The sequence below is a fragment of the Balaenoptera acutorostrata genome, chromosome 1, assembly GCF_949987535.1.
Source record: "Balaenoptera acutorostrata chromosome 1, mBalAcu1.1, whole genome shotgun sequence".
Classification (NCBI taxonomy): Eukaryota; Metazoa; Chordata; class Mammalia; order Artiodactyla; family Balaenopteridae; genus Balaenoptera; species Balaenoptera acutorostrata.
The window spans coordinates 77,151,646-77,164,541 of record NC_080064.1 but is presented as its reverse complement, the minus strand read 5'-3'; the positions used below and the strand labels follow the sequence as shown (position 1 = coordinate 77,164,541).

At 39.3% G+C, this 12,896-nt stretch overlaps 1 protein-coding gene across 2 annotated transcripts in view; it reads right to left on the bottom strand.

Annotated features, from left to right (window-relative positions):
- Positions 1-6,962: 6,962 nt before the first annotated feature.
- Positions 6,963-12,896, bottom strand: part of HS2ST1 (heparan sulfate 2-O-sulfotransferase 1) — a 198,085-nt gene continuing 192,151 nt past the window's right edge. The window contains exon 7 of one of the 2 annotated variants that reach the window (XM_007173055.2): positions 6,963-11,906. In XM_007173055.2, coding sequence (XP_007173117.1) covers positions 11,677-11,906 — 230 coding nt within the window. In that variant the 3' untranslated portion in view covers positions 6,963-11,676. The remainder of the gene's footprint in view (positions 11,907-12,896) is intronic. The other variant, XM_007173056.2, reaches the window with a different exon arrangement.

The window sequence follows — 12,896 nt, the reverse complement described above, 5'->3', positions numbered from 1 at the left end:
ACCCCTCCTGTTCATCTCCCCCAGAAAGCAGAAACTCATTAGATAGGGCAGAATCTGTGCCTTTCTCCAGAAGAACACATCCAGAGACCTCTGTCTTCTTATTGACCACATCTCCCCTCCCCCAAAGGGTATTTCAGAAAGGAATTTACCAACATGGAAAAATCTAAGACTATAGTAAGGAACCCAAAATAGGAAGCAGGTGATGTTGGAGCCAGACAGACCTGGGTTCAAATCTTAGCTCACAACTTCTTTATTACGAGAGGCCTTTCACAGGTTACTTAACCTAGGTGAGTTTGTCCTCTCACCTTTAGACCAGGGCTCTAGTCCGGTGGGTCTTGAACTTTAGTCTGTGTCAGAACCACCTGGAGGACTTGTTAACACGCAGATTGCTGACCCTACTCAGAAGGTCTGGCGCCTAAGCATCAGCCTTTCAACAAGTTCCCAGGTGATGCCGATGTTACTGGTCCGGAGACAGGAGTGCACTTTGAGAACCACTGCAACTAACTGTTAATCTGTATCAGAGCCTCTGCTCACTTGGGAGAGACAGGAACGCAGCAGGAAGGACATCAGAGTTTGGTGGAGCAAGAATCACGAGGGCTGGGCTAGACCCTCTTCCTCTTCATAGCTGTTGTCAGTTTTCTCAGTTGTAAAGTGAGGACAATGCTACCCGCATTTCAGGTGAGAGTATAATGGGAAGATAAATATGCAAGTGCCTCGTAAAGTATAACATTCTATACAACTGTAAAGGATTAAGTATGAGGATTATTCTGAGGGTTAAAGCTCACAGCGCACGGAGAGGTCTGTAGTGCAGTGACTGGCACAGAGTGGGGCTCGATAAATATCAATTCAATGAAAAAAAAACCCCAATACCTAAAAATAGCCACTGACTCCATGCCAGAGATTTAGGTCTCTGTCATACGTTAAACAAAAAATGGTAATAAAGTTACAACACATGAAATTCATATTCCAGTCGTGGGTGGTGGAGACCTCCTTCTTGGCTTCTGATCCAATTCATTATTCAAATCCTTTTACCATCGAGTGCTCTACTGCTTAATGTGGAACCAACTGTGGATCTTGATAAGAGGAAAAGACTGGGCTCTGTTTCCACTTTGCTCTTGGCAGCCCTCAGGCCTCCAGGATAACTTTCTTGCAAAATGAATAGGGTTGGCTCCCAGAGAGACCAATCTAATCTCATCTTGTCCACTCAGAAGATCCGTATCAAACATTACAGACTGTCTGACTGCAGTAAGGGGCATCTAATTCCATCTGGATTTGGACCAGTGTTTAAATAATCGAGTAGGGGACCATCAGCATGGTAGAAATAGAGAAGCAAAATATAACTGGCCCACTTTTTAAACATTGTTCTTGTCTAAAGTTTTATTTGAAAAGCCCCCATATGAGAGACAGAAACAGAGCACGAGTGAGAAAGACCAAGAAGGGAGTTTAAAGTCCATCGCCTCCTTTAAAAACACATATGAAAGAATCAACATCTTGCGTTTTCACTGTTTTACGGGCATGACAGTCTGATCAGATAACCATGCTCTGCCAAGAGACCTAATTACCAGTCCTCTGGAGAATTTAAATTACTTTTAAAGGAAAAAAAGAAAAAGTCTCTGGTTACTCTTGGTTGAATAAAATGTTACTTATTTCCCCTCAGCCATTTTCAGAAAGGCTCTGCTCACTTCAAATGGAATTACTGGTAAGCTCTGTTACCCAGAAAAGGTACACTTCAGCCAGTCAGTTTTGAGAGATGCTTAAAAAATAGCAGTTTCTAGCACATAAGACTCTGAAAACACTCTGCATTGTTTTTTTATATCTCAGTCTGGCTGTGTTATTAAGGGAACACCCAGAATCAGTAAAACAGATACAAATTGAATGTTATTGCCACAAACACTATAAATAAATCTCCAGGGATGCTATGTGAAATACCCTGAGGTAGGCCAAATTGGTTCATATTTGCCAAGTAAAACCAAAGGTCGGATGCCAGATCACTTGGGTACTGTAGGTCTACTTATGCCAGATTTTAACACTCAAGTAGATATAGGTTAAAGCTTTAATTTGCTACTTTAAGAAGGTACAATCTTTTCAAAAATCACAAATTGAGTGTTTAAGTGTCAAGAAATTCTTTGATGTCAAGATTCTACTAAGAGACTGAATGATTTAAATTGGAAAAAAGGAAGAAAGAGAGGGAGAGGGAGAAAGAGAAAAAACTGAACTGTGCTTCTAGAATCCCAGGATAATCAGTCTTGGATCTGCCTGACTCCAACCTCTCAGTGGATTGCTCAGGGAGAGGAATTTCTTAACATTCTTTTTTTAAAAATTAATTAATTAATTAATTAATTTTTTGGGCTGTGTTGGGTCTTCGTTTCTGTGCGAGGGCTTTCTCTAGTTGCAGCAAGTGGGGGCCACTCTTCATCTCGGTGCGCGGGCCTCTCACTATCGCGGCCTCTCTTCTTGCGGAGTACAGGCTCCAGACGCGCAGGCTCAGCAATTGTGGCTCACGGGCCCAGTTGCTCTGTGGCATGTGGGATCTTCCCAGACCAGGGCTCGAGCCCGTGTCCCCTGCATTGGCAGGCAGATTCTCAACCACTGCGCCACCAGGGAAGCCCTTAACATTCTTATAGTTCAAAATATGTGTCATTATGTTACCTGTTTATTGGTGGGGGGGGGGGCGGGGAAGGGTAGTACTTAGCAAAAAATCTGGACAGAGTCAGTCTTACTGTACTTAGAGCTCATGCTGTTTCTTTTCCAGCATCACTGTTAGGCTGACAGCTCTAGTAATCTAGTTGCCCAAACCTTTGACTGAAACCCTAAAATGAAAATCAATCCAACCAGGTTTTCTCTATTTCCCTATAAACTCTCTCAGTGATAATGATGTGAAACATTTCCAGGCATGACTTTAATTTTGAAGCTTCAGCTTTAGGGAAGTCACACAGATAAGGGAGAGGCTAAAGTTGATTGGCGTGTTTCACTAGATGCCTTTGACATCAAACCACAGGACAGTACGGGTGCTTTTAGGGAAATTCTTTGCCAAACCCTAACCCGGGTCACAAAATCTGAATGAGCAAAAAGAGGCATGGGAATGAAGCATTTAACAGTGAGACAGTGAATCCTGTCTTTGTGGTGCTAGGTTCTCTGGGCAGACACTGGTCTGTTTTATAAACTTTCACCTGGAAAACAATCACCATTGCATAATTGGGGCAAAGGCAAAGGATGTTGAGCATCTGTATAGATGCTGTTTTGTAAACCCAAATATTGCCCCCATTCTCCATTTACTGATCACATCCCATCTGTCACCAAATGTTGGGGTTTCTGGCACTGAGATGCATCTGCTTCTCCCCAACCTTATCACCACTTCCCTTGACAACTGCAGTAAACTCCTTAGAGGTTCTCATGTCCCCAGCTTTCAGCCCGAGAGCATGTTCTCTACACTGCTGCAACGATCTTTCAAAACTCAATAGTCGGGCTTCGCTGGTGGTGCAGTGGTTGAGAATCTGCCTGCCAATGCAGGGGACACGGGTTCGAGCCCTGGTCTGGGAAGATCCCACATGCCGCGGAGCAACTGGGCCCATGAGCCACAATTACTGAGCCTGTGCGTCTGGAGCCTGTGCTCCGCAACAAGAGAGGCCGCGATAGTGAGAGGCCCACGCACCGCAATGAAGAGTGGCCCCCGCTTGCCACAACTAGAGAAAGCCCTCGCATAGAAATGAAGACCCAATACAGCCATACATAACTAAATAAATAAAAATTAAAAAAAAAAAATGAACTACTTATCTTTAGGACTCAAGACTGAAAAATCTCCTTGGGGAAAATGGCAGAAAAACACAGTAAGCTCCCCAAAGGACACAGCCCTGAGGTTCCTCTGCTCTAAGGAAGGGATAAATCCTTGAATATTTAGATTAAACTAACTTTTGTGGGTTAGGCTGGCCCACATGTATGTTGGTTCCACATGGATTTCAAAGAACCAGCTTATAATGAATTCTGAGACTACAATCCATTTGTTAGATTGGGACCACAAATGAAGCATTGTTTTATTTGTCTTTCTCATTGTTTAAATGACTTTGGAATTAAAATGTAATAGAATTAAAAATTATCTCTGAAGATCAACAATGCCTCTCACAGTAAAACCTTATCATTTTAACCTACGAACCCAACTAGGCGTCTAGAGAAGTGGGAGGACAGATTCATTTGTCATGAAATGAAGCCTGTTGTAGAGACGAAGATGGAAATCTACATTTTAGAGCAAAGTAATAGGTACTAGGTGTCTAGAACTTGATTACCTGGGCGAGGTTGGTTCTTCTGCTATTTCAAGGTTATACGTAAGAGATGAAGCTCTTAAGTGTTTTAAAAGATCCAGGGGACTGGGGGTTGGTGCAGGTTATGTATCCTCAACCACAAAAAGAGGTGGTTTATCAGTAAGGTAAGAATGAGGTTTTTGCACGGTGCTTTGTATTTCTTCTTTACACCCTCTCTTCACAACAGAGGCCATGCCTCTTTTGTTCATCTTCCCTATTCCTCATGCCTGGCATATGTTAATGAGTGACTGAGTGGATACACACTGCAACACAGTAGGTCCAAATAGGTGGCTCCTCATCTTTTGCTTTCTTATTTAAATGTTAGCATTTCTTTAACACTTACTATATAACAGGAACCAAGTATGTACTACGTTTACATATATCTCAGTCCTCAAACTAACTGTTGATATGTGCTATTCCCATTTTGCAGATGAGACAATTCAGATGTGGGGGGGGGGGTTTAATTTGCACAAGATCAAATAGCTAGTAAATGGTGGTGCTCCAGAGCCCATATTCTAACCACCATACAAACTGCCTGTTTCTCACAGCCAGTCATAGAACTCTCTATACTTTGTGATTGCATCTTTCAAGTGACTTTCAGTTGTCCAGTTATGAGAATCTCCAGAAGCGATATGTATATATATGGTGAAGGACTGGGGGAAAAGGAGGCAAGTACTGACTTTTATGGAAATACGGGAAATTAAATGAAGTCTGAGACCTCAGTTTTCAAGGTAAAACACAAAGCTAACAAAGGTTTACAAAAATGGGTATGGTGATCTCACCAAGCTGGTCATCTGGTTTTGAATAAACATAGGACCAAAAGGTGGGAAGAAAGGAGTAACAACTAGCCAACTCTTAGGGATGATCTTTTCATGAATTCCCATTGTCCTTGTTTTCAGACCAAAAAAATAATCTATTCAAGGGACTTAGTATTCTCTCTCATAGAATGAAACAGGTGAAAGGAAAAAAAAAATCCTTGGACATTTTTCCTTTTGCTCAGGTCTTATGAACTAAATATATTATCAAGAAATCCATTTTACCTTAAATAGGCCCTTGAAATATTTTTAACTTTTAGTCTCATGCTACTAGAAGAAATACAGCAAACCACAAAGAGAACAGTGACTTTATAAAGTTTTCTTATTTGTTCGACTGGTTATTCCTGAAGTAGAAAGGGGGAAAACTTGCATTTTGAAGTCAATGTTGCTGCTGCTGTTGTTATTATTTTTTTATTTTGTTGCAGGGTGCCACCCTGTGCTCTGTGGTAACAAAGGTGAGACAGGGCATAACGGAGGCAAGGCTAGGTAACGGGTGGGCAGATGCCTTCAGAGAAAGAAAACAAGTGGACGGTGATTTGGAATATGCATTTTGCACTTGTTACTACTGGAGGAAAATTCAGAAAGTTCAACTGCTGCTTTAAAAAAGAGCTAGGGATGATCAGAGTACAGTGAAAATATGCAGGTTTAGGCGACAATGATTATGTACTAAGTTTATTTTTCAGATATCCCAAAAACTTGGAATTCTAACATGATTAATTAATTGATAACTAAGGCAAATGTCCTCATTTCTCACAGAGTTGAAAGAATGCAAATCATTTTACTCCCGGTATCCTGATTTTATGTATGTGCTACTTTGCAGTCCACAGTGTTCAAGTATGATAATATGTGGACATAGCCACTTCTGGAACAAGCAAGCTCTCCTTTAGAATAATCAGCCACCCCCCTTTTCTCATAGAAAATTTGCAGGTGGAAACAACAGCAGGTATCAGAATCAAGAATAGCTATGCTATTCTTGACGTAAGTAAAAGGCATTAGTAGGTTATCAATATAAAAGTAAAATTCAGTGGTATTCAAAAATATTTATAAAAACATCTTCTCTAAAGTGACCACCAGTATTCAGCAGGGTCAGAAGGGCAGGTCAGCTTCCTGACAATAGTCTAACCCAGCCTATAAAAGCTACCAGTTATTAGTCTACCCTGGGCCAGCACTTTGTATCTACCTTGTCCAACCTTTACAACGATACTGTTCTCTCCACCGACTGAAGTCACACTGCTAAATGCAGGTCCATTTGACTCTCAAATCCATGCTCTCTGTTCTGCCTCTGTGGGTACAGACGAAATTCCCTGTTTAGACAATGTACCACTGAACTGGTATTTTATTCAACCCAATATCATACGATGCTTGCTTAGAACAATGAGTCAGTGGCTGAGAACTGGAAATCTATGTTAATTGAGAGTTTCTCCTTTAAGGGTGAAAAGCATAATTATCAGAAATGTGTATTCTCAAAGAAATATTATGGACGTGTCTAAACTGTGCAATAAATGTTAATCAGATTAACTTTTTTCTTTCAAATTTCCTTTTTATTCTAAGTTGATAGCCCTTTCCTCATTTCCTTTTTAATTCTAATTAAGAGTATATCCTAAGTATACCTTGTAAATCTTCTATCTGAAACTTCACTGCCAATGGTGGAGTACAAAGCAAAAAGCAGCAAAGGCCTGTCAGTCTGCAAGTCACAAATAAGCCAGAAAACCACGACAGACCAGTGATGACGCGTACCTCTCTGGTGGCAGTGATATCTGAGGGTTAAGTTGATGACGCTGAACACTGAGTCCACTGGGAAAACATCCTTCAGCATCAAGGCTACGGAAGAAAATATTAAAACAGGACACCAAACCATTTTTGCCCTTCCCACTGAGTGTTTATTTTATAGCTTTTGCATCAGGTAATCAACCGAAACACTTCAACAACAGAAAGCTGGCAGAATGTTAAGGAAAAGGAGTGATTATCTCTCCAACAGATGTGACAAAATGGTTTCAAGTTGGAAACAGTATTGCATAAATGAATCAACTGAACAGGGGAAGGGGAGAGAAGAGAAAGCAGAGACAGAGGAAGGAGTGAGCATCTTCCAACATGGACTGTGAGGAAAAAAGGCACTCTTCAGCTGTCTGTGTACTTGTAAAATAAAGTCAAAATATACAATCCATGTTTGTCAAAATTACATTTGACACTGCTTTAGAGATGCTCATACACCTGACTCTCAATAGAAAGCTAAAGAAGCTGTCTGAAAAGTCAGACAGCACCAGTGTGTCTAAACCATAGGCTTACCAGCGATGTGTTTTAAAGAGATCATCAGCATCAGGGTCCTTTTATAAATAGTACTGGAAAGGTCACAAAGCTGCATGAACTTACACTATAGAATAAATCTGACTAACCGATCGCCCATTTCATTCTTTACAATTCCCACTCCAGGAAATCAGAAAGCAAGCTCCACTCCAGAGGAGCTGACTTGGCAGTGCATCTGAAACAGGGTTGCTTTTTCCCTCAAAAGGCTGCCTGAGCAGCAGTTTAGTTGGCATCATTCAGCAGCTTCGCATAGCGTAAATGGATGCAAAAACTTAACAGCAATTGCCTTGCTTCCTCTCAAAGCAAACAGCACTAATTTATGAAGAGTCAAATTTTCAACTCATGAAGTAGAAGCACCTGGGCCTCTTAAAGACAAACTTCATAAAAGGTTACAATACCGGGTGCTTCTCTCATAATAAAGGATTCTAGGACCGTAGGTGTGTTTGAGAATGATCAATGGGAAAACCCAGAGGGATGGTTTACACAGATGTTCTCTATGTAGAATATGAATGTAAATTAAAATACCAGCTATGCATTTGGGAACCAGCCTTTAGTTAAATTCTTTAGTGCTTTTTAGAATTTTTATTTCATTTTATTAGAAAAAGAGAATCATTGTCTACAAACTATTTTCTTTCTAACTATGCAAATACAATGAGCAAATCATCTGCAATATCAAAATACTGTTTGTAAATCACTGATGGCACTAACAATTTTAGGAATCTCTGATAGGACATAATACTGAGAAAGAGCAACAGAGGACTTCAAATTATAGGCATTAATTGAATTTTAAGAATAAAAAATAAAATGCAAAGTTTAAAAGTCAGTAAGCTTTTCTCTGATTTTCAGTAATTTAAATCCAATCATCAGGAATTCAGAATCACCCAATATGTTCAAAGTTGCACAAATGCGTATGGATGATAGAAAAGTAATCCCCATGCAATATTTTAAGTGTTGCTATCAGATATATTTAAGTGATACTTTACAGATTAAAGCTGGGTAAAATCAAAATATATCCTCCCCATTACATTTTAAAACAGTCACAATAATTTATCAACAGTTGCCATTTCACAGCAATTAGAAAATAGGAGTTGATACAAGTTGAACAAAAAGGTACTTTTTCCTCTTTTAGGAAATAAACATATATAGATATATATATGTACACATACACATATAACATTATCTTTTAAAATTCAAAGTGGTTAATTTGCTTTTGTATTATAAAAAAAAATTTTTTTCCCTAGGTTCAAAATACTGAAAAAGCACAAAGGCTGAAAAAAGAAAACCACATTTGCCACTTTAAAAAAATACATTATCGTCTCAGTGGTTCTATTTATTTGATTATAAAGTTAGGTATTATAAGGACTCTGCACTTGTCAGATTCCTAGGACTGTACTGGACCACATGGAATTAAATCTAAACCTTCCTCAGTCTCCAGGAAGGATACTTTTAACCCACCCTAAAAGATGATAGCATAAATGCCCCTATTCTGAACTGTTAAACTGGGAAAGAAAACACGCCCACCTGGAAGCAATCGAAGTCGTAAAAGTTTATGAAACCGTGGGAGAGACTGCCTGAATCAGAAAGCTATTCTTTGGATAGAAGTTAGGAGCTTTTTTTGGAAGTATATAAACTCTTTTAGGCCACTAGAGTACAGATTCAAAAGTGATTTCTCCATAAATAATAATCTGTTACAGGAGTTTGTAAAGTACAACCCATGGTCCATATCTGGCATGTCACCTGTTTCAGTAATAAAGTTTTATTGGGACACAGCCATGCTCATTCATTTATGTGCTGTCTATGACTGCTTTTGTACTAGTATGGCAGAGTTGAGTAGTTGTGATGGAGACCAATGGTGTGCAAAGCCTAAAATAGTATTTACTCTCTGAACCTTTATAGGAAAAGTTCACTGACCCCAGATCTAGTGCACTATGTGCTACTCTAGTTACCTAAAAGAGTTGATGCACCTCAAGAAGATTTTAGCTGGACTCCCAAGAATAACCTGCATACTAGGGTTCCTTAGCAGACAAATGTCAGATGCCCCATCCTGAGGTGGTGCTTTACTTTGGGCAAGGAAATCATTTGTATATATTCTCAACAAATACCTATAAAAGGTATTAAATACACCAAAAAGAAAGCCAAGTAAGAAAAGTAAGCCTGTTGATATTCCCTTAATATTGTCCTATTATTAGGGGGAAAGGGTGCTACAATGACTCCTTCTGTCAATTTCCTTCAGCTTTTCTTTAAATTTGTCTATAAATGTCTTTTGATAAGTAGCGCTCCCTCCTCCTTCTATGCAATTAATAACCTTTAAAGCCACCTGACTATAATGCTTACATAGTTTGGTGAGGCCTTGTTCGGGGATATTTATTTAAACTAAACCTATTAAAGATTATCCTTTTAGAAAATGTTTCTAAAATTCTTTATCTCTGCTACTCTAAGAAGTGGAAGAAGGTAAAGAATGCACAGGGAAATCAAACTCTGCAAAGTATACCTTAAAAACCAGAGGTATAAAATAGGTACCCTTTCTGAACGGTAATGTAAAATAAAATCAGAAAAATCTTCCAAATTTGAAGAGCGAATTTTCCCTTGCCCTGAGTCAGCTAATGAAACCTCCTGAACTCAAGCAGCTGCTCAGGAAACCGTAAGAGTTCACAGGTGTTTCAATATTTCAATAGTTGTTGAAACAGGGAAGATAAAACACTGAGAAGATATTTATTAAACACAAATTTATATCAAGATTAACTGTTTTTTCAACCAGCTTATAGGTGGACTCTTCTCTTTCTTTGTTAAAAAACGAATGGTATGAAACTATATGTTAAAGATGTTTCCATAATACCTTACATTTATATAGCAACTTACAGTTTTCAAAGTGCTTTCACATGCCATCTCATTTAATCCTCACAACACCCCTGTGAGGTAGGTAGGACAGGTATTATCATCCTCACTGCAGGATGAGGAAACTGAGGCAGAGAGAGATTAAGTGACTTGCCCAAGATCACACAGCTGGCAAGTGGCAGAGCCAGGACAAGAAATCAAGTTTTCTGACTCCTCGTCTAGTACTCTTTCCACTATAACTACTGCCCCCAATTATGAATAATGTTCTGTGTATCAAAATTGAAAGGTTATTGAAGTTCATTGCAGTGATGTCTTAACAGTAAAGTTAAATGAGAAATACAAGAACAGTAGGTCTGATGGTTTTACTTGACCTAATAAAATTGGTGCAAAACCACTTTTGTCTAATTACTTATGATCTTTTGGTCCAAATACATAAAATATGCAATATTTACAGCATTTTCCGTTTTTTTTTTTGTAAATGCAATGCTTTAAAACACATTATAAAGCACCTTAGTAAAAATAGTCTACAAGTAAAAGTACAGAAGTAGGAAAATCCTACCCATACCACAGCTCACTAAATGGAGTTATAATATGGACTCACCAATACCTCAGTTTACACCTTTACAAATAACCCATGGAGAAACAAATACTAAACTTACTTTTTTGATATTAATGTGTGGAAGCCTTAACCAAAACTTCAGGCAATGTCAACATTCTTTGAAGTGTTTCCCCAATCTTAGATACTGGGGAGACAGGAATGAGAAATACTGCTTTGATTCTTTTTACAGTATTAATAATGGTTTAAATTGATTTTTAACACTAATAATCACTTTTTTAAGAAAATTAAAATGACCTACATAAATATGGGCAGTTCCAACTACAGCAGATACATTTTTAGCAAACGTGATCAAACATTTCAATACATTTCATGGGACGTGATTCACAAAAACAAAGTACACACCGCCAAACAGTTAATAACACTATCCAGTAGAGGTGTATAACCCAAACCTCCAGGTGAAGGTGGAAGTAGCAAATGGATTCATCTTCATTCATGGTTAGTTGAAAAAAAAAAATGCTTTATCAAAAAGAGTATCAGAACTTTTTCTGAAATTGTATTTCAATATTTAGCCTTCAATTAGACCTGCTATGTGTTTATTTTAGGTGATGTGTAGGTTTTGTCCAGGCAGGAGGTTATAACTCCCACCAATATTTAACCAGAAAAAAAAAAAAAAGGCTGAAACTTAAACTTCCTAGACCACTGACATATCAGCCAGAATCTACTTCCTTGACGTCACTGTCTGTATCCTAACTCAGTTCAATACAAATTATCTTACACACCCATCAGCAATCCAAGTTGTGGAGCTGAGAACTAAGGTGAAGACAGGGTCAAAGTTGTAGTTCAAGAATCTAACTGCCACACCTTGTACTCAGTTCGATTTAGGGTAAATCTTTTCATAGAAAAAGTTCTGTGCAAGGATGTAGAGGTCTCCATCTTTTTCTCGTACAGCATGGGCTCTGATGAATTGGAACTGCTCTAGGGCAAACTCATAGAATTCATTCTCCATTTTCCAAATGTCAGATTGCTGTAGTTTTGCAATGGTTTGTTTAGTAGGGAGTTTCTTCTCTGTGGTTTTCCTAAGATGAGATTTCTTTCCTACTTACAAAGGGAAAAGAGAAAAGGTAAATAAATTCTGAGAACACACAAAAGATCAATGCCTGTTTATTTGAAGAGACTTGAAGAGACGGTTTAAGTTAATATGACACATGGAAGAGCATAATTGTTTTTTTTTAATGTTGTTGTTGTTTTTAATAAATTTATTTATTTATTTAGGCTGTGTTGGGTCTTCGTTTCTGTGCGAGGGCTTTCTCCAGTTGCGGCGAGCGGGGGACACTCTTCATCGCGGTGCGCGGGCCTCTTACTGTCGCGGCCCCTCCCGTTGCAGAGCACAGGCTCCAGACGCTCAAGCTCAGTAGTTGTGGCTCACGGGCCTAGTTGCTCCGTGGCATGTGGGATCTTCCCAAACCAGGGCTCGAACCCGTGTACCCTGCATTGTAACCACTGCACCACCAGGGAAGCTCTAATTGTTTTGTCTTAATATCATTCAGGCAAAAGCAGTGCCCTAATCATACTGGAACTGTGATTTATTCCTTTGTAATGCAAATCCTTACCCTTGTTAAAGACTTAATGAGATGTCAAATAATAAAAGTAAGAATCGTGGACTTCCCTGGTGGCGCAGTGGTTGGGAATCCACCTGCCAATGGAGGGGACACGGGTGCGAGCCCTGGTCCGGGAAGATCCCACAGGCTGCAGAGCAACTAAGCCCATGCTCCACAGCTACTGAAGCCCGCGCACCTAGAGCCCGTGCTCCGCAACTAAGAGAAGCCACTGCAATGAGAAGCCCGCGCACTGCAACGAAGAGCAGCCCCCGCTCGCCGCAACTAGAGAAAGCCCGCGCACAGCAACGAAGACCCAATGCAGCCAAAAATAAATAAAAAATAAATAAATTTATTAAAAAAAAAAGTAAGAATGGCCACTTGGTAAAGTGTAGGCTGTCACCTTACATGCTGTATTCTCAAATGCTTGGTGCTCTGACTAGTTTGTTTTTAAAGATATGATAAAATACCTATTTTCAAACTTACTGCTGAT